This window comes from Bufo gargarizans, chromosome 10, assembly GCF_014858855.1.
Source record: "Bufo gargarizans isolate SCDJY-AF-19 chromosome 10, ASM1485885v1, whole genome shotgun sequence".
NCBI lineage: Eukaryota > Metazoa > Chordata > Amphibia > Anura > Bufonidae > Bufo > Bufo gargarizans.
This window is the reverse complement of record NC_058089.1, coordinates 60,502,598-60,525,296: the sequence shown is the minus strand read 5'-3', so window position 1 is coordinate 60,525,296 and position 22,699 is coordinate 60,502,598. Positions and strand designations below refer to the sequence as shown.

The 22,699-nt window shown below is 44.0% G+C and overlaps 1 protein-coding gene across 2 annotated transcripts; it reads left to right on the top strand.

The window, feature by feature from the left end:
- Positions 1–5,124: 5,124 nt before the first annotated feature.
- On the top strand, positions 5,125–21,224 carry NAA40 (N-alpha-acetyltransferase 40, NatD catalytic subunit). 2 transcript variants are annotated; one of them, XM_044269988.1, is made up of 8 exons: positions 5,125–5,246; positions 7,515–7,610; positions 7,717–7,769; positions 13,511–13,606; positions 15,341–15,499; positions 18,556–18,639; positions 20,743–20,820; positions 20,906–21,224. In XM_044269988.1, exons 1-8 carry the CDS (start codon positions 5,241–5,243, stop codon positions 21,042–21,044), a joined length of 711 nt encoding a protein of 236 aa, XP_044125923.1. In that variant the 5' UTR covers positions 5,125–5,240; the 3' UTR covers positions 21,045–21,224. The 2 variants fall into 2 exon arrangements, with proteins under 2 accessions (XP_044125923.1, XP_044125924.1); XM_044269989.1 differs by lacking the exon at positions 18,556–18,639.
- Positions 21,225–22,699: the final 1,475 nt, after the last annotated feature.

Below are 22,699 nucleotides of genomic sequence, written 5' to 3'. Positions count from 1 at the left end.
ATCAGTAAGGAAAAAGTGCAGTTTTTAGATTTGGAAATCTCTCTTCATCAAGGTGAGATATGAACCATCACTCATTTTAAAGCCACTGACAGAAATAGCTACATTGATAGTAGTAGCTGTCACTACAATCCATGGATTAAAAATATCCCAAAAGACCAATTTCAACGTATGAAACGGAATTGTACAAAACTAGAGGATTATGATACACAAAGTGAAGTTATCCTGGAAAGGTTTAAAGGGAACCTGTCACTGGGATTTTGTGCATAGAGCTGACGACATGGGTTGCTAGATGGCCGCTAGCACATTCGCAATACCCAGTCCCCATAGCTCTGTGTGCTTTTATTGTGTAAAAAACGGATTTGATACATATGCAAATTAACCTGAGATGAGTCCTGTACGTGAGAGGAGTCAGGGACAGGACTCATCTCAGGTTAATTTGCATATGTATCAAATCGTTTTTGTTTCCACAATAAAAGCACACAGAGCTATGGGGACTGGGTATTGCGGATGTGCTAGCGGCCATCTAGCAACCCATGTCGTCAGCTCTATGCACAAAATCCCGGTGACAGGTTCCCTTTAAGGAAAAAGGATATGCAGTGGATGTATTAGAAAAACAGAGAGAGGAAGTCAGAGAAAGTATAGATACTAAAGAAAATAAATCAGCAACTATGAAAACTAATAATCTGGAAAACAACCGATACAAATATGCATTCTTAACAACATATTCCTCAGCTTGTCCAGAAATTAAAAAAATAATACGGAAAAATTGGAACATTTAAAAAAATGACCCTGTTATTGGTGATTTAATCCCAAATAAACATTTATTTTTAAAAGGGCTCCCGTTTTAAGGAATAAAATCGTTCACAGCTGCATGGAAAAGCAAATAAAGACCATCAAAGAGACTGGCCGCTTTACGTGGTGTGGCTTCTGTAATGGCTGCAAGAATAGGAATAAGGAATCCAAAAGGATTCTGAATGAAAATAAACTTGTGGCTGTAGCAAATAAAAAGGAGTTGAAAATTAAAGGTAATATGTCTTGTGAAACCGCAGGTGTGATCTATGTCCTAGAGTGCCCCTGCGGTTTACAATATGTAGAGAGAACCTTACGAAAACTGAAAACTAGAGTAAGTGAACATACTGGTAATATCAAGAGAGGACTAGAGACACGTAGTGTCTCGACAAATTTTAAAAGCTTCCCAAAAAAAAACTTTTGGTCTGAAATTCATGGCTGTGGAGCGGGTTGTGAAACATTGGAGGGGTGGTGACCCTGTCAAACAGATAAATAGAAAGGAAGCGCAGTGGATCTACGACATGGGCACCCTCCAACCAAACGGGTTGGACATTGATTGGGACATCAGAGCAGCTATGTAGGATTTTTATACAGTTAGTTTAAAAAGTCACCTCATGTAGTACTGGTTAGACTGACGCTATAGAACTAGAAAACGGCAATTGCCTGGAACTGTGAACATCTGTAACTTTATACATCATTATCTATATATAAGAAAATTGAGAGTTTATTTTATTAGCACATAGATTTTATCATCATATGAATTTTAGGGATATATATAAAGTGATAATATTTTTATAGAGGATATATTTATGTAGATTTTATCTTGTTTTTTTCCAATGTATGCTAATTGTAAATGCTATATGATGGTATTTATATGGAGGTTGCAGTAACCTAACTGTCCGCAAAAAACACTGACTCCGACACACGGAGGCAAAAGGTTGTGACACGGAAGTAATTAATGGAGGACATAAATAGGTGCCGGTGTTATGCTATGTAGAGCCCCTGACGAAGCCATTGGGCGAAACCTCGGGCGGACAGCGGACTGACTAAACATTTTAATGCTGATTTCAAGTGCACGATCGTGAGCACAATAAAACAGAATTTCATTTAAAAGTACCGTGGATGCTGCGCTATGCTGCCGTTCTTTTGAAGGTGCTGGAGTGTATGAGATTTTGCTGGGCAGCGTGGAGTGAGGAACACAGCGCCTGTGTGCACAAGTGGCTACTTTCTGCTGGGAGAAGCGCGGACCAGAATCGATTTCTTTTTCCAACCATTTCAGGAAAAAAATAATTTTTTATTTTTTACCACAAATGAAATTTTTACTGAAATTCGGATCCAAGTCAATTTGTTTGACTTCAATTGCTCAACACAAATTATAAATATTGATTTTTAACTCTTTTTATTTTAGTTGGACTGTGCTTTCTTATAGCATGGTGTTTCCTACCTGCACCATGATGACCTATTGGAAAGATGATGTTTAATGTGGTGAGCGGGGATAGCATTCCTTCAGCAGTGCTCAAGTCCATAGTAATAAACAGGGTAAACTGTGTGGGCCGAGAATCAAAGGAGCCGCTACATCCTAGGCACTCCACTACTGAACAGGCTACAGTGAGAAACTCAAAAGAGCCAATATATAGTCCATTATGGCTCTTTTGAGGTTCTTACCGCAGACCCTATATTGTGGCCTGTATATGAAGTGCTCAGAATGTATGAGCTGTTTCTGCAGACCATATGGGCACCTTGGAGGTTCTCCCTGCAGATCATATATTGTAACCTGTTCAGTAGTGAAGTGCAGCCAGCACAATGTATCCAATTATTCAATGGACTGTATGGGTTCCTTGGATGTTTTTGATGGCAGTAGCTACCTGTAGCAGTTCTCATAGTAGCCCATTCATTTATTTATTTTTAATGGGGTTGTCTCATCATAGACAATGCAGGCATATCGCTAGGGGCCGGGTGCAAAACTGATCCATCGTTTTTTTGCAGACCACAAAATACATACGGTCGTGTGCATGAGCCCTAACAGAGAGGGACGGTGCTGCCTATTAAGAGAGGCAAGCACTATTATTCTGTCTGTGTATATTAGAATTTATTCCTGAACACCTACTTTTCCCAAATAATTGAGGTCACTAAGAATTACCAAAGTTGTGCTGGTCGCTCCTGACGTTTGGTAAATGATAGGAGAGCTCTACGGAAAAGAAATAAAACCCATGTACTAAGAGAGGTGCATATAGGTGGTTCAGACGTGGCATCATGAACAACGCCTTTCACACATGGGTGTTCTTTGTCTTACCCATTTTAATCGATTGAACAATAAATACTTTTTTGTTTTCTTTTTAATAGCGCCAGTCGCCACTGTGGGTTTCTTTATATTCTGACGCAAACCGCATCAACATTCCTTCCTGTGACAGTTTTTACATATACTGAATAAACAAATCTGTTACTACTTTTGCACAACATGGCTCCTTTGGTTATGGGATGTCGCCATATTCTATGAGCCACAGTTTTTGTTGTGTGAGGGCTAATTCTTTACCGGATGAGTTGACCTTTTCATTGGCACCAATTTTGGATTTGGACACCTTTTTGATTACTTTTTATTCTGGTGTTTGTGGAGGCCCCATGAACCCAACAAAAATTGGTTTATAGTATTGGTTGTTACAGATGTGGCGGTGTTACGTTGGGGGCCTGTTCCCGCCAGTTTGGGTGAGCATGGACGCCTTTCCACTCACGTGTCTGTCGCAGGTCCAGCGCTCTGTTAGCTTCTGTGTCTATTGTGGATATTCTTCATTGAACCTCACCTGGTTAATCGCTCCCTGGGTTCAGTGTGCAGCTGCGAGGTTTACTATGCTAGATCCTGCAAGGATGCTATAATCTGCTTGTCTGTGTACCGACTTCTACCTGATTCCCGGATTCTTATCTTTCCAATATGTCCTCATGGTGACGGTAGGAAACACCGTGCTATAAAAAAGCACAGTCCAACTAAAATAAAAAGTGTGATCTCCAGCATTCATCTTTTCCACGATATATGAAATCTACTTTTTTATTTCATCTTGGGTAAAAATCTATATTTGTAATGTGCGTTGAGCAAATCGAAGTCAGACAAATTGACTTCAACACGAATTTCAGGAAAATTTTGATTTGCAACGAAGCTGAATTTCCTTGCGCTTTGTGGTAACGAATCAATTTTCCCTGAAATGGCTGGTGAAAAATCCTAGTCACCTCATCCATTTGCGCACAGAGGCCCCAGCGGCCATCTTGATTGATCTCACACACGGTGATGTATGAAGTCACCACACCAGCCAGCGCAATGATGTTATTACGTCACCGCACAAAAAGTCGTCTTCTGTCAGGCTGGCCACGGCGGCCTCTACGTGATCAAATGGAGAAGATTATTTATATTTCTAGGGGTACTTTCACACTAGCGTTTTTCTTTTCCGGCGCTGAGTTCCGTCCTAGGGGCTCTATACCGGAAAAGAACTGATCAGTTTTATCCTAATGCCTTCTGAATGGAGAGTAATCCGTTCAGGATGCATCAGGATGTCTTCAGTTCAGTCTTTTTAGAAAACCGTAGAATGTTGTATTTTTACCTCCAGCCAAAAATCCTTAACACTTTGACTGAACGCCGGATCCGGTCTTTTCCCATTGACTTGCATTAACGCCGGATCCAGCGCCGTGTGTTCAGTCTAACCGGATCCGAAAAATGGGAAAAAAAAGTTAAAGTCCATAAATGGCGGATCCGTTTTTTCCAATGCATTTTTTCATTGTGATCAAAATCCTGATCAGGATTCAAATGTAATCCGTTTTCACACGTTTTTCCGGATCCGGCGGGCAGTTCCGGTGTCGGAATTTAACGCCGGATTTAAATGCTAGTATGAAAGTAGCCTTACAAGTTTAACCCCTGAAAGCCCTCACTCAATGTTCATCTCAGATGCTGCAATCGGCGATAAACGCGGCATCTGAGGGGTTCAATGACGGGGTGGCGGCACAATCACTGTTCCCATCATTGTACCCGCGACAAACAAAACCACTTCATGAGGAACTTATTCGTCAAGAAGCAAATTTCTTTGTGATTATTATTTGTAATCAGTAAATGGTGAGAAAAACGTCTCCACCTCTTGAGCTCTAAAACCCCAATGGAGCCAGTACATTGCAGGCTCCTCAGTAATAGTGTAATGTACAGGCGACAGGGAGAAGAGTCGCAGGCGCGCATACAGTCTGGGCTCCATCCTGCTAGAATGTATGGGCTGCGCCGAGCAGCGCAACAAAGCCTGTACAATAAGAACAACCGCCTGGCACAGTCTGTAAGGGGCGGGAAGAGGCAGTCACGTGATCTCATGACGTCATGCCCTCACAGAAGCCAATACATTTTAGGCTTTACCCTTTCTCTACTCTTCTCCCCCTCCAGCACCGAACCGAACCGGGATTGAGATTCTTACGTCATCGGCTACGTCATGGGGGTGAGGAGGGAGGGTGCAGTGGGCAGTAGAAGACGGGGGGAGGGGGTAGTTAGCTGACGGGGGCAGGAGGTTTTGGATACCCGTGTGTTGATGGATAATGGTTGGTCCTCTACGTGGGCGCCAGGGAAGTTGCTGGCTGCGGGTAGTGCAGAGTTTAGAGGGAGGAGGCAGGCGGCGGTCCTGGCTGGGAGCCGGACTAATGTGGGACGAGATGTATACATGGGAGGCTGAGTGCAACTTGTGCAAATGGCTGCTGAGCGGTTGCCCATAGCAACCAGTCTGATCCTGTCTGTCATTTCATGGAGCTTTTGGAAAATAAAGCTGGAACCTGAATGACCCCATCGCATGATGACAGAGTCTTGTACGTTTTTGGGCAATGTGATTGCAGGGGGTTAATAGTTTTCAGTATTTGCTATCCGTGCTGTGGGATAGAGCCATGAACCCGACATCGGTGCTTGTACGTATTATGCCGTTTTCTCATTTTACCTGCTCTTAGTGGCTACACCTATACTAGAAAGCATAGGACCTCCTTAAAGGGTCACTGATAGGGATGAGCGAACTTGTGTTTTCAAGTTCAGCATACAAAGTTTGGGTTATCTAAGAATTCCGTTATGGATTCTGCTACCACGGACCACGAGTCATAGTCCGTGGTAGTGGAATCCATAACAGTTCTTAGATATCCCGAACCTGAAACCACAAGTTCGCTCAATACTAGTCACTGAGCTTTCATAAAACTTTTGATGTGTCCTGGAGATATATGAAAGGTTTACACTGGTGGTGGTCTGAGCGCTGGGACCCCCACTGATCGCTAGAATGAGGAGAGAGAAGCGCCCGCGTATCGTGCTTTATCTACTCGCTGTATAAAGGCTCATAAACGCAACCACATGGCTGTGATGCCCGTATTGACTTGCACAATCTGCAAGTATGGCAAAAGATAGGACATGGATTGGCTATGTGGGCTTTCGGGTCCGTACCTCTGCCCCCGCAAAAGATAGGCTATGTCCTATCTTTTGCCGTATCTTTAGGATTGCGGACCCATTCAAGTCAGGTCTGCAGCATGGAGTTCACGCCGCTGGTGCCTGTACATTGTGGACGCTATTTGTGGTTCGCAGGACGGGCACGGCGACCGTATGGTCGGCTAAAGTCTATGGACCAGTCTCCGACCTCAGGAGCGAGCACGATATACGAGTGCTTCTCTCTTTTCATTCTAGCGATCAGTGTTGGAGTCTCAACGCTCAGGCCCTTAAAGAAGACCTTTCATGTGTTTTTTCCTGCCTTTTTATTTCAAATATCGCTGGTACACCCCGCTGTGCCCCCCTGCAGTTTTCCCGCTCAGTATGTTAATCCTGAGCATCAGTACAGGGAGGAGGAGACGCCAGGGTTTATCATTTGGCGTCTCCTTCTCCCTGGCTGTGCCACGATCCAATCACAGCCGAGAGCGTCACAACCGTCTGCCGTCTCCACCTCCCTCTACCGATGCTCAGGAGCAACATACCGAGCTATGTGGGCAGCTAAAGCCAGGTACAATTAAAGGGGTTGTTTCCACCATATCCCCTATCCACAGTACAGGGATAACTAACTGATCACTGGGGGTCTGACCACTGGGACCCCCACCGATCCTGATCTGTTCTTTGGCAGTCCCATAGAGAATGAATGGAGCAGCAAGGCTCAGGGGAATGGGACTGTTCTGGGTGTCATTGGGGGTTTCCAGCGGTCAGACCTCCAGCGATCAGTTGGTTCTCGTATCCTGTGGATAGGGGATACATTGCAAACTTGACAAAAAAAGCTGACGATTTCTCCTGTGCACCATTGGTTAATTAGGTCCTAAACTGGCTGATTTCTATCACTGCAGTGTGAATGCGTATCATGCAGTAGTCAGATGCTTATTTCAGACTGGTCACAACTGCGTGGTGTGGCTGCACCCCAACAGCGGCTCCTAACGTGACCCCTGCCACGGATCTGATCCTAGCCGTAGTGTAGCCCCGTTATGTTGCTTCCCTGTACAGCAGTTATACACAAATTACTAATTATCTTGTGCTGCCCGTCCCCTTGGACTATACAGTAGACTGCGGTGGCATCATGCAGTTCAGAACTGCCCATGAAGTTGGCTAATATCTGCACAAAACCTCTGAAAATGGTTACTGACTAGCTAGCAGATAGCATTGGGTCACTGTAGTAGTTTAGTTTCAAAATGGCTGGACATCTCAAAATTCATAGATACAGAACGGTTTTTACTAATAGCACATTGGTTTTTCCTTTGGTCCTCAGAGGAAATCTGTACGGGCAAAAGAGAAGAAGCAGAAGCGCCAGGAAGAGCGCGCCGCCATGGCGGCTGTATGCGCCAAGGTGCAAGCAGCCAATCAAGTAAGCCACCTTATTTTTAAAGAGGTTTTTCAATTTTTTTTATTATTTAAATCTCCTTGAATGACCGTTTTCTTCCTCTTGTTCATTTTACCATTCCTTTCTACAGCTTGGTGACCCTCTAGGAGCCTTTCCAGTATTTAAAAAGTTTGACAGAAATGGGTAAGGTTTAATAAATTTAATAAAGGGAAATATAAGTTTTTTTTTTTATATTAAAAGGGGCTTTTCAATGGGGCAACCTTTTTGGTAAAGTCCTTATAATAGTGTTTAAAAGAACCTAAGAGTTACACTTGCCGATTCACCCCCCCTTCCCCCCCTCGCCCTATCGTCTCCATTCTCTAGTCCAGGCTTGACATGCAGCTGATCGGCAGGGGGTGCCAGGGGTCGGACCCTCGCCAATCTGATATTGATGACCTTTCCTGATGATAGGTCATAAATATCTAAAGCTTGGAGAAACCCCTTTAATGGCATTTTTGTGAACTTTTGCATATTGTGGGGGGGTTAGCTCTTCTCTGGGGGTCATTCACACAAGTATCTTTGCCAAGTTTAAGGTCCAAACATCGCTTTTATTTGGCACCTCATCAAAATAAACACCTGCCCGGCTGGGCTCTAGCTAAACATATAGTAGAATCCCTGACTCACCTATAGAGTAGTGAGGTCCGGCTTCCTCAGCCAAGCGTATACCAGCCCCCCAGGCTGTAACACGGTCAGTCCAGGCTTTCTCAGCCTAGCCCAGCTGGAACCACACACCCAGACCCTCACCTGGCCTCTGTTTGCAACCACACCCCCGACTGACAGTCTGGGATGAGCTTTTACTCCCCAGTAATGATCCCAGGTGATTACACCTGTGGATCCCTCATGCTAGGGAAAACCTGCCCTGGAATGGGAGGGGTGGATTGGCAGCTCCCTCTACCAACCTAGCTCCCAATCCAAGTAAAATCCAGCCCTTAAATACTAAACAAAATAGCTCCAGCAACTATGCCTTGCTGAAGCCAGCACCACTCTGGAACTTTACTTATCTCACCCAGTTGAGGAACCCGGGTGAGATATAACCCTCAGTGCTCCAGACTAAAAAAAAATACCTAGTAGCCATTGGCTCCTGAACTGAAAAATTTAGGAGCCAAAATAAATTTTTAGTCGCCAAATCGAAACTGAATCAAAATTCAGATCAGCGTAGGGTTGTTTCGATACCAAAATTTTGATTCCGTTTCTTCACCATAAAAAAGTATTGCGATACTCAATACCACGCAAAAAAAATAATTAATACACAAAAAAAAAAGCCGTGTGCATTTCGCTTTTTTTTTTTTTTAAAACGTTCGGCCCATAATAGAACAGTCCTATCCTATTTTGTAATATGTTTATTTATTTATTGTTTATATATTTTATATGTAAAATTGGGAAAGGGGGGATTTAAACTTAATATTTTAGGGTACTTTCTCACTAGCGTTTTTCATTTCCGGCATAGAGTTTCCTTCACAGGGGCTCAATACCGTAAAATAACTGATCATGTACATCCCCATGCATTCTGAATGGAGAGCATTCAGTTCAAGATGCATCAGGATGTCTTCAGTTCAGTCATTTTGACTGATCAGGCACAAGATAAAACCGTAGCATGCAACGGTTTTATATCCGCCGAAAAAAACTGAAGACTTGCCTGAATGCCGGATATGGCATTTTTCCCCATAGGAATGTATTAGTGCCAGATCCGGCATTCAAAATACCGGAATGCCAGATCCGTCCTTCCGGCCTGCGCATGCCAGGGCTCCAGATGGCGACCAAAACGGTCGCCAATGCGCCTTAAAATTTGCAGATGGCGACAAGACTTTTTAGTCTTGTCGCCATTTGCGACTGTACCGCCGCGATCCTGCGCAGCCTATGTTCTCTTCAGTAGCACAGCACAGTCAGTGGAGAAGGAAGGAGTCCCTCCCTCTCCACTGTGACGCGGCCGCCACTACCAATGGGCAGATAGCAGGGAGGAGGAGGGGAGGAGCTGTCGCCACTGCGCCACCAATGAATGTAAAACATAAGTATAGGCAGCGGTATCACAGACCCGGCACCCGGCCTCAATAACAGGGCATGCGATCTGCGGTAATTAACCCCTCAGGTGCCACAGATCGCATGCCCTGTTATTGAGGCCGGGTGCCGGGTCTGTTATACCGCTGCCGACAGGGGTTAAAGAGGACCTTTCATGGGTACAAAGAATATTAACTTATTAGTAGCAGGCTACATAGAGCGGCGCCCAGGGATCTAAGTGCACTTACTATTAGTCCTGGGCGCCGCTCCGTTCACCCGCTGTGGCCGCCGGTAATTTCAACATTCAGAGCAAGGAGGAGGAGACGCCAGTGTCTGTCCTTCCCCCTGACAGCAGCGCTGACCAATCACAGCGCAGAGAGAGGGAGTTGTTTTTTTCTCCCTCTCTCTGCGCTGTGATTGGTCAGCGCTGCTGTCAGGGGGAAGGACAGACACTGGCGTCTCCTCCTCCTTGCTCTGAATGTTGAAATTACCGGGGGCCACAGCGGGTGAACGGAGCGGCGCCCAGGACTAATAGTAAGTGCACTTAGATCCCTGGGCGCCGCTCTATGTAGCCTGCTACTAATAAGTTAATATTCTTTGGACCCACGAAAGGTCCTCTTTAATTACATTCGTTGGTGATGCAGTGCGCCCCCCCAAAGCCTCACCCCCCCCATTATCACTGGCCACAAGTCCCCCCCCCCCCCCCCCCATTATCACTGGCCACAAGTCCCCCCCCATTGTTATATGGTGGCCACAGGGTCCCATCCCCTCCATTGGTGGCAGTGGCAGATTACACTGCTGGGGCTCAGATCGTTACCATGGCAGCCAGGACGCTACTGGAGCCCTGGCTGCCATGTTCAGCTCCCTGCTGCTGTGTGCACAGAGCACAGGGCAGCAAGGACAGTGTGAGATCCTATTCACCCTGATAGAGATCTATCAGGGTGAATAGCACAAGGGATGAAAAGATCCAGGTTCTAGTCCTAAGGGAAGAAATGGGTATAAAAAAAAAGTTTAACAAAAAAAACACCAAAATACTAAAAGTTTAAATGGCCCCCTTCCCAGTTTTACATATAAAATTTACAAACAATAAAGAATTAACATATTACATATCGCCACGTCCCAAAAAGTGTGAGCTATTAAAATATAAAAAAATATTTCCGCTCGGTAAAGGCCGTAACAAAAAAAAAAAACTCTAAACCACGCAATTCGCCATTTTTAGTCACCTTGTCCCCCAGAAGATGTCCCTGGATGTGAGAGGTATGTGATGCTGTTTTCTCCTATATGTAGTGCTGGCTCACTACTGTGACCTGCGTCTCATCTTCTCAAAGTCCTTTTTTTTAAATTATATGCATTTTAAATTTGGCGACAAAAAAATGTAATTTGGCTCCTAAATTTTTTCGTTTAGGAGCCAAAGGCTCCTGGTCATTTTTTTTTGTCTGGAGCACTGCATGCACAGACCGGTAAAAATGTGTAAAAAGATACAAGACGGATCCGTCTGTCCGCATGAAAAGCGGAGAGATGGATTTGTTTTTGCAATGCATTTGTGAGATGGATCCGCATCCGGATGCGTCTCTCAAATGCTTTCAGTCACATCCAGATCGGCGGATCTGGCAGGCAGTTCCGACAACGGAACTACCCGCCGGATCACACTGCCGCAAGTGTGAAAGTAGCCTTAGTGTTTTTTTGTTTTTGTTTTTTTACTATTAGGGGCTGGAACCCTTGTCCTATTCACCTTTAGGCCCCTTTCACATGGGTGAGATTTCCGCCCCGGTGCAATGCGTGAGGTGAACTTGCACTGAATCCGGACCCATTCACTTCTATGGGGCTGTGCACACGAGCAGTGATTTTCACGCATCACTTGTGCATTGCGTGAAAATCGCAGCATGCTCTATGTTGTGTGTTTTTCACGCAACGCAGGCCCCATAGAAGTGAATGGGGCTGCGTGAAAAAAGTGCGGATGCGGTGCGATTTTTCTAAGGTCAATTGAGGGTTAAAAAATAATATTAAATGAACTCACCTCCTCCAATTGATCGCGTACCTGTTCTTTCTTCAGGACCTGTCAAAGTACCTGTGGTGACATCGCTGTGCTCATCACACGGTACATCACATGATCCATCACCATGATAATGGACCATGTGATGAGCTCAGTGACGTCACCACAGGTCCTGAAGAAAGAACAGGAGACCGGCAGCTACGCGATTAATTGGAGGAGGGGAGTTAATTTTTATTTTTTAACCCTCATTGACACTGCGCCACCAATGTTTATTATACTGGGGTGTTGTGGGGGCGGCGCACTGCGCTACCAATATTTATTTTACTGGGGTGTTGGAAGGGGGCGCACTGCGCCACCAATGTTTATTATACTGGTGTGTTGGGGGGGCGCACTGCGCCACCAATGTTTATTATACTGGGGCTTTGGTGGGGGGGGTGCACTGCGACACCAATGTTTATTATACTGGTGTGTTGGGGGGGCGCACTGCGCCACCAATGTTTATTATACTGGGGCTTTGGGGGGGGGGGTGCACTGCGACACCAATGTTTATTATACTGGGGGGTGGGGTGCATTGCGACACCAATGTTTATTATTCTGGGGGGGGCACTGCGCCACCAATGAAGATAACTGCCCTGTTTATTACAAATACAGGAGGCGGGTGCCAGAATCAAATAGCCGGCACCGACCTCTATGACAGGGAGCTGTGATTCCCTGCAGTTAACCCCTCAGGTACCGCACGTTAAGGGTTAACTGCCGCTGATCGCAGCTCCCTGTCATAGAGGTCGAGTGCCAGCTATTTGATTCTGGCACCCGCCTCCTGTATTTGTATTAACAGGTCAGTTATCTTCATTGGTGGCGCAGTGGCCACAGCCCCTCCCCTCCCCTCCTCCTCCTGTCTCTCTTCTTATTGGCGACAGCACAGGGGGGAGGGAGAGACTCCTCCACTGCGCTGCTGAGAAGAACATTGGCGGCGGGGCAGAGAACTATCATCAAAAAAGTCTTGTCACCATTTGTAAATTCTAAGTCGCATTGGCGACCATTTTGGTCGCCATCTGGAGCCCTGCCCCTCTTCCGGGATCCTTATTCACTTTAGCGTTCAAATCACAATATCTAGTGATATTTTTTGTGCTAAGATAATAAGGCAATCCAGATGTTACCTGAAAGTCTATGGCAGGGATGGGCAACCTGTGGCTCTCCAGATGTTGTAAAACTACAACTCCCACCATGCCCTGCTGCAGGCTGATAGCATTAGGCAGTCTGGGCATGGCGGGAGTCTTAGTTTTGCAACAGCTGCAGAGCCGTAAATATGAAATTCAGGATACATAAGCATCATTTTTGTTAATTAGGCAGCTTTTTTTGTCTTGTTTCAAAATAAGAAAACACAATGTTGAAGCTAATGGTATTTTTACTTATTTTTTATAGGAACAAAAATGGTTCACGCCGTTTTTTTTTTTTTTTTTAGAACCCCCCCCCCCCCCCCCCCCCCCCCGTGTTCTCCACAGACAGCACACGTCCCTATTCATTTTAATGTGTGTATTCACACATCAGTGTTTCAGCACGGTCCGTGGGTCCGTTTTTTTTTTTTTACCACGGATGCATTCTCTATTTTATCCGTCAAGCCCATTATAGGCTATAGGTCCGTGAAAACCACGGATGCCATCCTTGTTGCCTCCGTGTTTCACGGATCATTAACAAGAGATTCTTTGAAAATTATTTTTCAGCTGTTGAGTGTTAGTGAAACACGGACGCAACACGGACAGAAAAAAAAGGACCGACAAACACGGATCTGTCACGGGAGAAAACACGGATTGAACGCGGTCCGTGTTACCACTGATCCAAAACTGACACGGACGTCTGCATGAGGCTTAAATCTGACATTTATCCTTTACATTCTCAGGTTGAATTTGACTATAGAATGCTGCCGAGTCACCGATCTGGACCAGAAGACCACTGATTGGGCCTTTGAACTTACGAAGACAAATATGCAGCTGCTGTAAGGGTCTCTTGTGTAATTATATATTTTTAAGGAAATATGTCCCTTTATATAATGCATTTTATGATGTTCAGACTATGTATAGCTGTTTTTAAAGGGGTTGTCTGATTGACTAAAAAGTTATTTTAATGCCCCAGAATTAAAATTGCATTTACTAATAATCTTTGGGGCACATTTACTAATGCTGTCTAATTTTTAGACAGCATAAACTCAGACTCGCTGGATTCATCATTTTGGCTTACTTGATTCATATATATGTCTAAGATGAGATGTGCCAAATTTTGGTGTAATTACCGCTATAATTCAGGCACAGCCACAATAGTAATGTAAGTAATGCGGCCATTGTGTGGCACAGCTTCACTGATGTCCTGCTACGAGTGCTGGACCTGCAGTACTTACAGTTCACTTCTGGCACAAGAAGCCTCCCCCTGTGATGTCACATGACTCTAATGATGCCCCTGAAGGTATCTGGCTCAGTACATTAGCTAAGTCAGCCTCCCTTCTGTCTGTCTTTGCATCAGCCAGAAGCCAAAATAGTAGTGCGCCAGGACTAGTGCTTGTAGAAGGACATTGGGACAATGTATGTTAGAAAGGGCCCTCAATTTTATCTTCCGTGACATTAAAATAACTCTTCATCTGCTGGACAACCCATTTAAGTGTCTTTTTCCAGTTATTGCTTTAAATTTCAAAATTAGGCTGTTCTTCAAAGAGAAAATAGATTATACATGATCAGTGTACAGTATATCAGGGGCTTGTTAAATACAGTTGGCAGAATTCATTTATTTTCACACCAATATGTTCAGTTTTCCTGATCGAACTGTTCATTGTGGTCGGAATCATTCTTCACTCTTGTTCCTCAAATGTTCATTTTAAGGTATGGAGAATATCATTGCTGGCTGCTTGGTAGGGCCACTTCACTTTGGCTTGCAGCCCTATTTGTGTGTGATTCAAGGCGGATTAGGACTCATTCAGACGGCCGTATGTTTCTTGCTGTCTGCAAAAATTCAGTCAGTTTGTTTTTTTTGCGGACAGCTCTGCATGTCCGCAAAAAAAAACGGGTTGCATTCCTCATTTTTGTGGACCCATAGACTTCAATAGGGCCATGTCTTGATTTTCACTGACAACTATAGGACATGTTTTATTTGTATTGCGGGGCCGTGGAACGGAAGAAAAGATGCGGACAGCACACAGTGTGCTGTCCGCATCTTATGGGGCCTCATAGAAGTGAATGGGTCTGCATCTAATCTACAAAATTGCGGATCAAATGCAGAAAGAAACATACCGCTGCCTGAATGAGCCCTTAGAATGGGCGCCTCTCAGTCTTCCATTTACAGCTATAGATGATTGAACGTTCAGTTGCAGTGTTACGTCCTGCAATGTGCATGGAAATCTGTTAGCTTCTTAGGCCCCATTCACATGCTCAGGATTTTATCAAATCTGCATCCAAAGCACGTGAATGGGATTTTTGTAATCCTGTTCACAGGCACTGGAAATAAATCTGTGGGGATTTTTTAAAAGCGTGCACGGATTTTGCATGAAAGAACGATGATAAGCCCTATTGAATCGATCTGCACATCCACAGCAGATATCAGAGTATCAGCCTCCGATATCTGCTGCGGATCCTCTAGTAAGTGCATCAGATATGCAATAGGCAAATCCGACTGGCGTACAGAACGAACTTTGTCGCATTTTTAATTATGCACATGAATAAGTAATGTATACATATCATTGTAGTTATGAACAAAGTGAATGGGGATGGAAAGAGAGAGAGAAACGAGAGGAGCTGACAGATGAACGTGCCTGGTACCTTATTGCCAGAGATGAACTTGGTATGCCTGTTGCTTTTGTGCACTTCAGATTTGATGTGGAATGTGGAGATGAAGTGCTTTACTGGTAAGTAACATTTAAAGGAGATTACCCATAACTGAAATGGCTGAGCCATAGCCAATTTACAGTATAGCACTTCTGTTTAATTGAAGGTTGAGCGGTTCTGTGTATTAAGGCCCGTGGAGGTTACAGCACCCTTGGCTGTGTCCTCTGCAGAATGTGAACAACCTCAAAGGGCAGTAGAGGGAAGAAATTGTGGGTTCAGACAAGCTTTGTATTGCTTGTATAGCCAGGAATCCTCTGATTTACAGCACCCCCTACTGGTTGAACCTCTGTGCTCAACCAGTCAGCTTGCATGTTTCTGGCATGTTATGATGCCTAATTGGGATGGGATTTGAATACAAAATGAAAAAAAAAAAAAATTGAGGCTGACACAGTGATAACTAAATTCTTGTATTTGTGTTACTTTAAAATAAAATACCACTAGTATGCCTGATATCCCCATGTTACAAACTGAGTAATAATTGAAATTGTGTTTTTTGGGGGGGGGTTTATGTTGTGAATTTGGGATATATTTTATTCATACACTATAACTTGTGTTTATTAATGGTGGTGTAACACAATTTAAAGGGGTTATCCAGGTAAAGATACTGATGACCTATACTCAGGATAGGATAGGTCATTATTATCGCATCGGCGGGGTTCCGACTCCTGAAACCTCTGCTGATCAGCAGTTTCGGGGACTCTATGCACTCATCGGTTCTCTGGTGAGTGCTTGCGGGCTCCCTGCAGCTTTCCAAGCACAGCGCCGTACATTGTATAGTGGCAGTGCTTGGTATTGCAGCTCGGCCTCATTGACCTGAATGGAGCTGAGCTGCAACTAGGCCATGTGACCAGAGTATGGTGATGTCACAGGGCCTAGGAACAGCTGATTGTCTGGGTTTCTAGGAGTCTGACCCCCGCCGATCTCATATTGATGACCTATCCAGAGGATAGGTCATCAATAGTAATTACCAGATAACCCCTTTAAACTTTTTCACTGCACACAGAATAGGGGATATGTGTCTTAAGGCCCCTTTACACGAGTAGGTAATAGTAAAAAAAAATCGTAATTGAGTGAAAGTGATCAATTATCGGGTAGTGTAAAAGCACTGAACGATTGAACTACAAGCAATAATCGTTTAGGCCCCTTTCACACGAGCAAGTTTTCCGTGCGGGTGCAATGCGTGACGTGAATGCATAGCACCCGCACTGAATCCTGACCCATTCATTTTAATGGATCTGTGTACATGAGCGTTGTTTTTCTTGCATCAGATCTGCGTTGCGTGAAAATCGCAGCATGTTCTATATTCTGCGATTTTTCACGCAGCCCTGGCTCCATAGAAGTGAATGGGGCTGCGTGAAAAACGCATTGCATCCGCAAGCAAGTGCGGGTGTGATGCGTTTTTCACGGGAGGTTGCTAAGAGATGTTGTTTGTAAACCTTCAGTTTTTTTTATCACGCACGTGAAAAACGCATCAAAACGCATTGCACCCGCGCGGAAAAAAACTGAACAACTGAACGCAATCGCAGACAAAACTGCCTGAACTTGCTTGCAAAGTGGTGCGAGTTTCACTGAACGCATCCGGACCTAATCCGTCACGCTCGTGTGAAAGAGGCCTTAGTTTTTCAGTCTTGCGATCGCAGATGTAGAAACCTAAATCATTCTTCATCATCCAGAATTCCAGAAGTGTAAACAGGTGTCTGACAAACAATCTATAACACAATCGCACTTGCACCATGTCCTGCACACAGACGCCTAAAGGGTTGACGGTCAAATGTTAACAACTCAAATAATAACTCGTTTGTCTCTCGATTTAAATCAATTATCTATTTTGTGTACAGGGGCCTTTATTGGTGGGGGTATGACTGCTGGGCCTCTATTGATCACGTGAAAAGGGGTCCTGTGTCTCCCCCGCCCCTTGTGAATGGAGTGGCAGTCGAGCATGTGTGCTGTCAATCAATTTATTTCTATGGGACTCCTGAAGAGAAGTAATGTACGGTACTCTATCTCTGGGAGTCCCAGAGAGATGAATGGATTAGCAGTGTGCTGCTCCATTCATCATATGGCTGAGGAGGGGACTTATGACCACTGTTGGAAGGGATCTAAGTAGTCAGACCCCTATGATCAGGCACTTATCGTCTATCCTGTAGATAGAAGATAAATTTGAGGAGTTTGTTTGCACTGCGGAGAACATGATAAACATACTTTTTGTCAAGCCTTTATCATCAGGAGTAGTGTTAATATGAACTTTTATTCTGCCATGTTTTGCTTCTACAAGTGCCCAGGGGCGGTGCTTCACTGGGAAGTGCTTTCTGCATTAAGCTATTTCACAGCTGCTCCACTCTTCTCTGCGTATTGGTCTCCAGGTTGGATTCTATAGTTGTCACGCAGAAGGAAGGGACTGTGAAACTGCTCAATGCAGAGAACACTTTACAATGAAGCATTGCCTCCTGGGCACTAGCAGGAGCAGAATCTGGCAGAATAAAACTTCATCTTCACACTACTCCTGATGAGGAAAAAGTCTACAAAAGTTATATTGTACTGCCTTCTTCATTGCCAACCTAGTGTTGTCATTTGTATAGCATGATCAAAACTCCCTGTTAAAGAGATATTCCAGGATTATAATATTGATGGCCAATTCTCAGGATACACATACGCCGAAACTATACAGCATCTTACATTGTGTAGTGGACTTTGCTGGTTACCGCAGTGCTGCTCCCATTGGAGTAAATGCGGAAACTATATCTGTCCACACACAGTGAATGGAGCTGTGTATTTCCGATACAGGAGCTACACGGGAACAACTTATCAGCAAGTTGTTGGACCACGCTGATCAGATATTGATGGCCTATCCTGACGATAGACCATCAATATTGGAATATCCCTTTAAATCCTGGTACAACTCATTTGTGGGATCAAAGTTATTATATGGGGTGGTACAGATTCTGTTAATGTTATTGACCTTTAAATTGACCACACAGAACAGCATAGCATAGAACACCCCATAATTTAAAGGGTTAAAATATTTTTTTATTTTATTTTTACCCTTACCTCTGTGTGCCCTGTAATTCTTTTCCAGTTATGAGGTGCAGTTAGAGGTCTGTGTCCGCAGGAAAGGAGTAGGGAAATTCCTGGTACAGATCTTGCAGCTGATGGCAAATAGGTGAGTTAATATATGTGGACCTCACCATAAAATGCTTCATTGCCAGTATTTCAGTATTTACATCAGAGATAGAAGTTGTCCAGCAGGTCAAAGTATTTAGTAACATTGTCAGAATGGTGCAAAAAAGTTAAAAAAAATATAAAAAAATTAGACACTCACCCAATCCCCAGATTGGTTGTCAGATTTAAACAAGTCTCTGGAGTCCTGGCAAGGAGCTTCAGGTCATATATTACAATGAGAGTGATTCTGCATTGTAAGAATGGGAGATTTCCACTTGGCACCAATGTGACTCCTGGCTGCCATTGTATTAATTGATGCGTTTTATTATTGGTGTCAGGTTTAACTACTGTCATCACTGAGCGACAGAGGATTTTCTCACTTCAGCAAATAGGATTTTTTTATGTAGAGAAAGTTAAGGGTGTATTAGACACCCCGATGCTGCAAGCGATTGTAGGGGGGGAAACGTTGCCCCCTGGCAGTCGCCAGATGGCTAGCAGAGGACACTGCTATTACATGCAGCAATGTCCTAAGCAGCATAGGGAGGAGCGATCACTATGGCATTTCTCATCAAGACAGCGGTGTGCCGGCAGCAGATCGTGATAACAGCATGCTGGCAGATCTGAATTGCCTGATCAACGAGCGCTTGCTCATTCATTGGGCAATCAGAGACAGTATTAGAATGTCAGATGGTTGGGAACGCTCGTTAGTAATGTGCCCGTCTAATATACCCTTTAATACAAGGCACTTACTGATATATTGTTTTGTCCATATTGCTTCCTTTCTTGGCTTGATTCATTTTTCCATCACATTACACACTGCTCGTTTCCATGGTTATGACCACCCTGCAATCCAGCAGCGGTGGCCGTGCTTGCACACTATAAGAAAGCGCCAGGACGGTGGGAGCGTGCATAGGCACACATGTGCAGTAGCTTCTGTCCTGGCCACCCCATATCTGTGGTGACAAAGTCGGCTCTATGGAAAAGCTGTACAGACGTTTGCACAAGGGGAACTTTGTGGCTACCTCTAGTCAGATTACATTCGGATGACATTACATGCCCAACGTTAGTTTCCCATTGGTCTGATATCTTTACTTTTGTTTGAGGAAGGCTGGACATGAAAATGTAATGCAGCAGGGAAATTACATCTTTTGTAGAGGAGGAGAGATTTTTTTTTCTTTAAAGTCCTCAGTAGATATTATATTGGAGCTAGTGCAAGATAAGTATAGGATGGGAGAAAACACTGAGTTTTTTTTTTAATTAATTCACAGATGGATGTGCTTTGAAGGCTGTATTGGAAACATATACATCTCTAAAGTTTTATGTAGTCCATGGTGTAAGGATATGGTTTTAAAATGTGTAGGGCTGGAGAGATCACCTAGCCACAAAAGGCTACTAAAACTATAAGGACCAATGTAAGTGATTTAAAGTGTGCAGGATTCTAGGAGTAGTTCTTCTGATGCTGGGAGTTCTTTGCTGTCCTTTTGGTCTTTATTACTACATACGGTAATTTTTTTAGACTATATGTGGTATAGATTGAATTCCAGGTGAGAATGTCTTTATAAACCAGCAGTGTAAATGGTGTCGGGGATTTGGTGAGAGTTGGGAGGATGAGTGACAAAGGAACAGTAGCAGGGACCAAATTTTTTCCAGAGCACTATTTATTTATTTATCGGATACTTTTTTATTGAGATTTATCCAAAAACAAACAAAATGCACATTGTGTTTACAGTGTCTACAACAGTTCAGACATATTAGGATATAGTACTGACACGACAATCATAATTGATCAATAAGTAGTATTCAAGTGCAAGCCCACAACTAACCCCCCCCCCCCCCCCACGAGACAATCGCAGTCCAGAGCACTATTTGCAATTTTACCTCTGTTTGTGCCCATCACACAAATCTACAGCTAAGCCATAAGCGTCACTAAAAGGTCTTGTGCTGACCCACCACCTGCTGTCACCTCGTCACTGAAACAGTGTCAATAGTAATACAAATGGGCATGTTTCTTATTTCTACACTCTGCATTTAGGTTTGTCTTATAGTCTGAAACATGGGGTTAGGTTAAAGGAGGTAGCTAATGAATTTTACATTTTCTTTGCAGCACACAAATGAAGAAGGTTGTCCTTACAGTCTTTAAACATAATAATGGTGCTTACCAGTTCTTCAGAGATGCTTTACAGTAAGTTCAGCTACTTTTTTTGTTTTGTTGCCCACTTCCCATATCTAATTTGTCTCCACATTTGTTTTTCCTTCTTCTTACTCAGGTTTGAGATAGACGAGACCTCTCCCAGCATATCGGGCTGCTGTGGTGATGACTGCACATATGAGATTCTGAGCCGCAGAACAAAGTTTGGAGATGCTCCGCATTCACATTCAGCACAATGTGCTGGCTGCTGCCATTGAATATAGAGGCAGATACCTGAGGACTGTGGAGGATCATAATGGACAAAATGATTGTCTTTTTTTTTGTACTTTTTTATGTTTTTTAAACTTTGTGATGTTAAAATGCAGCACTGTTGTGGACATGTGTGTAACTCATGTCTCTACTAGTCCTTTTAACGGTAAATAAATTCTTGTTTGACTTCAGAACGCTTCCATTGGTTTTCTGTGTGACAGCAGTGATCTGTTCTCTTGTTACTGAGTTGGGTTGACCCCTAACATCAGGCTCTTTAATGTACAGCAATGTGGAGAAATATGCTGCAGATCTTCTACAGTGGAACTGCGTGGACTGGACTGAGAGCATTATGTCAGTGTTATCGAATACATTCCAGACCTCTAAGGGTTACATAACATCATAAATCAATATAATGCTATACCACCCCGACAGTGCTGGGTGGTCAGGACAAGATACTCGTGCTGGAGGTCCCACGCATGGAACTTGCTCATCTGAAAGGGGGCCTTAGTCTAAGAGCTGCTGACATCTGCAGCAAAATCAGCTGCTTGAATGTAGACTCAGATGGCCACACAGTTCTGCGTCAGCAGTGATTTTGCATTTGTATTTGTTTCTCTGCAATGCTGATTACATAGTAATATTCTACTGAAAGGTATTTTGTGTGATAACATATGTTTTTTCTGTTTACTGAATGTCTCTAAACACCTAGTCTAGACCAAGTTTAAGATGAGCCACGCTCAATGAGATGAGTTGCTATAGTGAGAGGCAGTCAGGCAGTATTGCAACTAAGTATGTGCTGAGTTCAAACTAAATTTCGTATGGAAACGATCAAGTCGGTGATTTTAAATCCGTTTCTAAATTGTTTTATGGCGTCTCTGGATCTCAGGGATGCCTACTACCATGTCTCTAGACATCTAAGTCACCAAAAGTACCTACGGGTAGGGTTCAGTTAGAGGACAGGGTCCTGGACGTGAAATTTTCGGGCGCTCCCCTTCGGGTTGTCGCAGGCCCCTAGGGGATTCGCAAAGATTATAGCAGAAATGATGGCCCACTTGAGGGAGAAGGATTTGGTTGTTATCCCATATCTGGATGACTTTCTCCTTCTCTCTCAGACATTCACACAGCTGGAGGAACGGATTTCATGGTTCAGGGAGGTACTGGACAGATTAGGATGGGATCTAAACATAGAAAAGTACAGTTCAATTCCGAGTCAGGTGTGCACCTTTTTAGGGATGAGCCTAGATTCCACGTCACAGATGTGCCTGCTTCCCCTTCACAAAGCCTGTCTGATCAGATCCAGAGTTCAGTACCTGTTTTTCTCACTGAAGTGGTGGATGAATCTATCGAATCTCCGGGGGGGGAGTTCCGTGGCAGAGACAAGATGTCTTACTCCTGACCACAGATGCAAGTCCTTATGGTTGGAGGCCCATATAGAATCCCTGATTCTTCAGGGATCTTGGGATCCAGAGATTCAGTCCCAGTCTCACAATTTCAGGGAGCTATATGACATCTGGATAGCCTTGAAGGAGAGTCTACATGTAACGAGAGGCAGGAATGTAAAAATGTATTCAGACAATGACTGTGGGGGCATACATCAACAGACAGGGAGGTACTAGATCCCGCGTCTAATGTCCCTCAGTCAAAAGATATTTTGTCTGGCAGAGGA

What these genes read in the sequence shown, in the direction of transcription:
- NAA40 (XM_044269988.1), top strand. An exon ending in GGAGATGAAGTGCTTTACTG is followed by an intron (nt 15,500 to 18,555) that starts GTAAGTAACATT and finishes ATTCTTTTCCAG; the next exon opens with TTATGAGGTGCAGTTAGAGG. An exon ending in TTCTTCAGAGATGCTTTACA is followed by an intron (nt 20,821 to 20,905) that starts GTAAGTTCAGCT and finishes CTTCTTACTCAG; the next exon opens with GTTTGAGATAGACGAGACCT.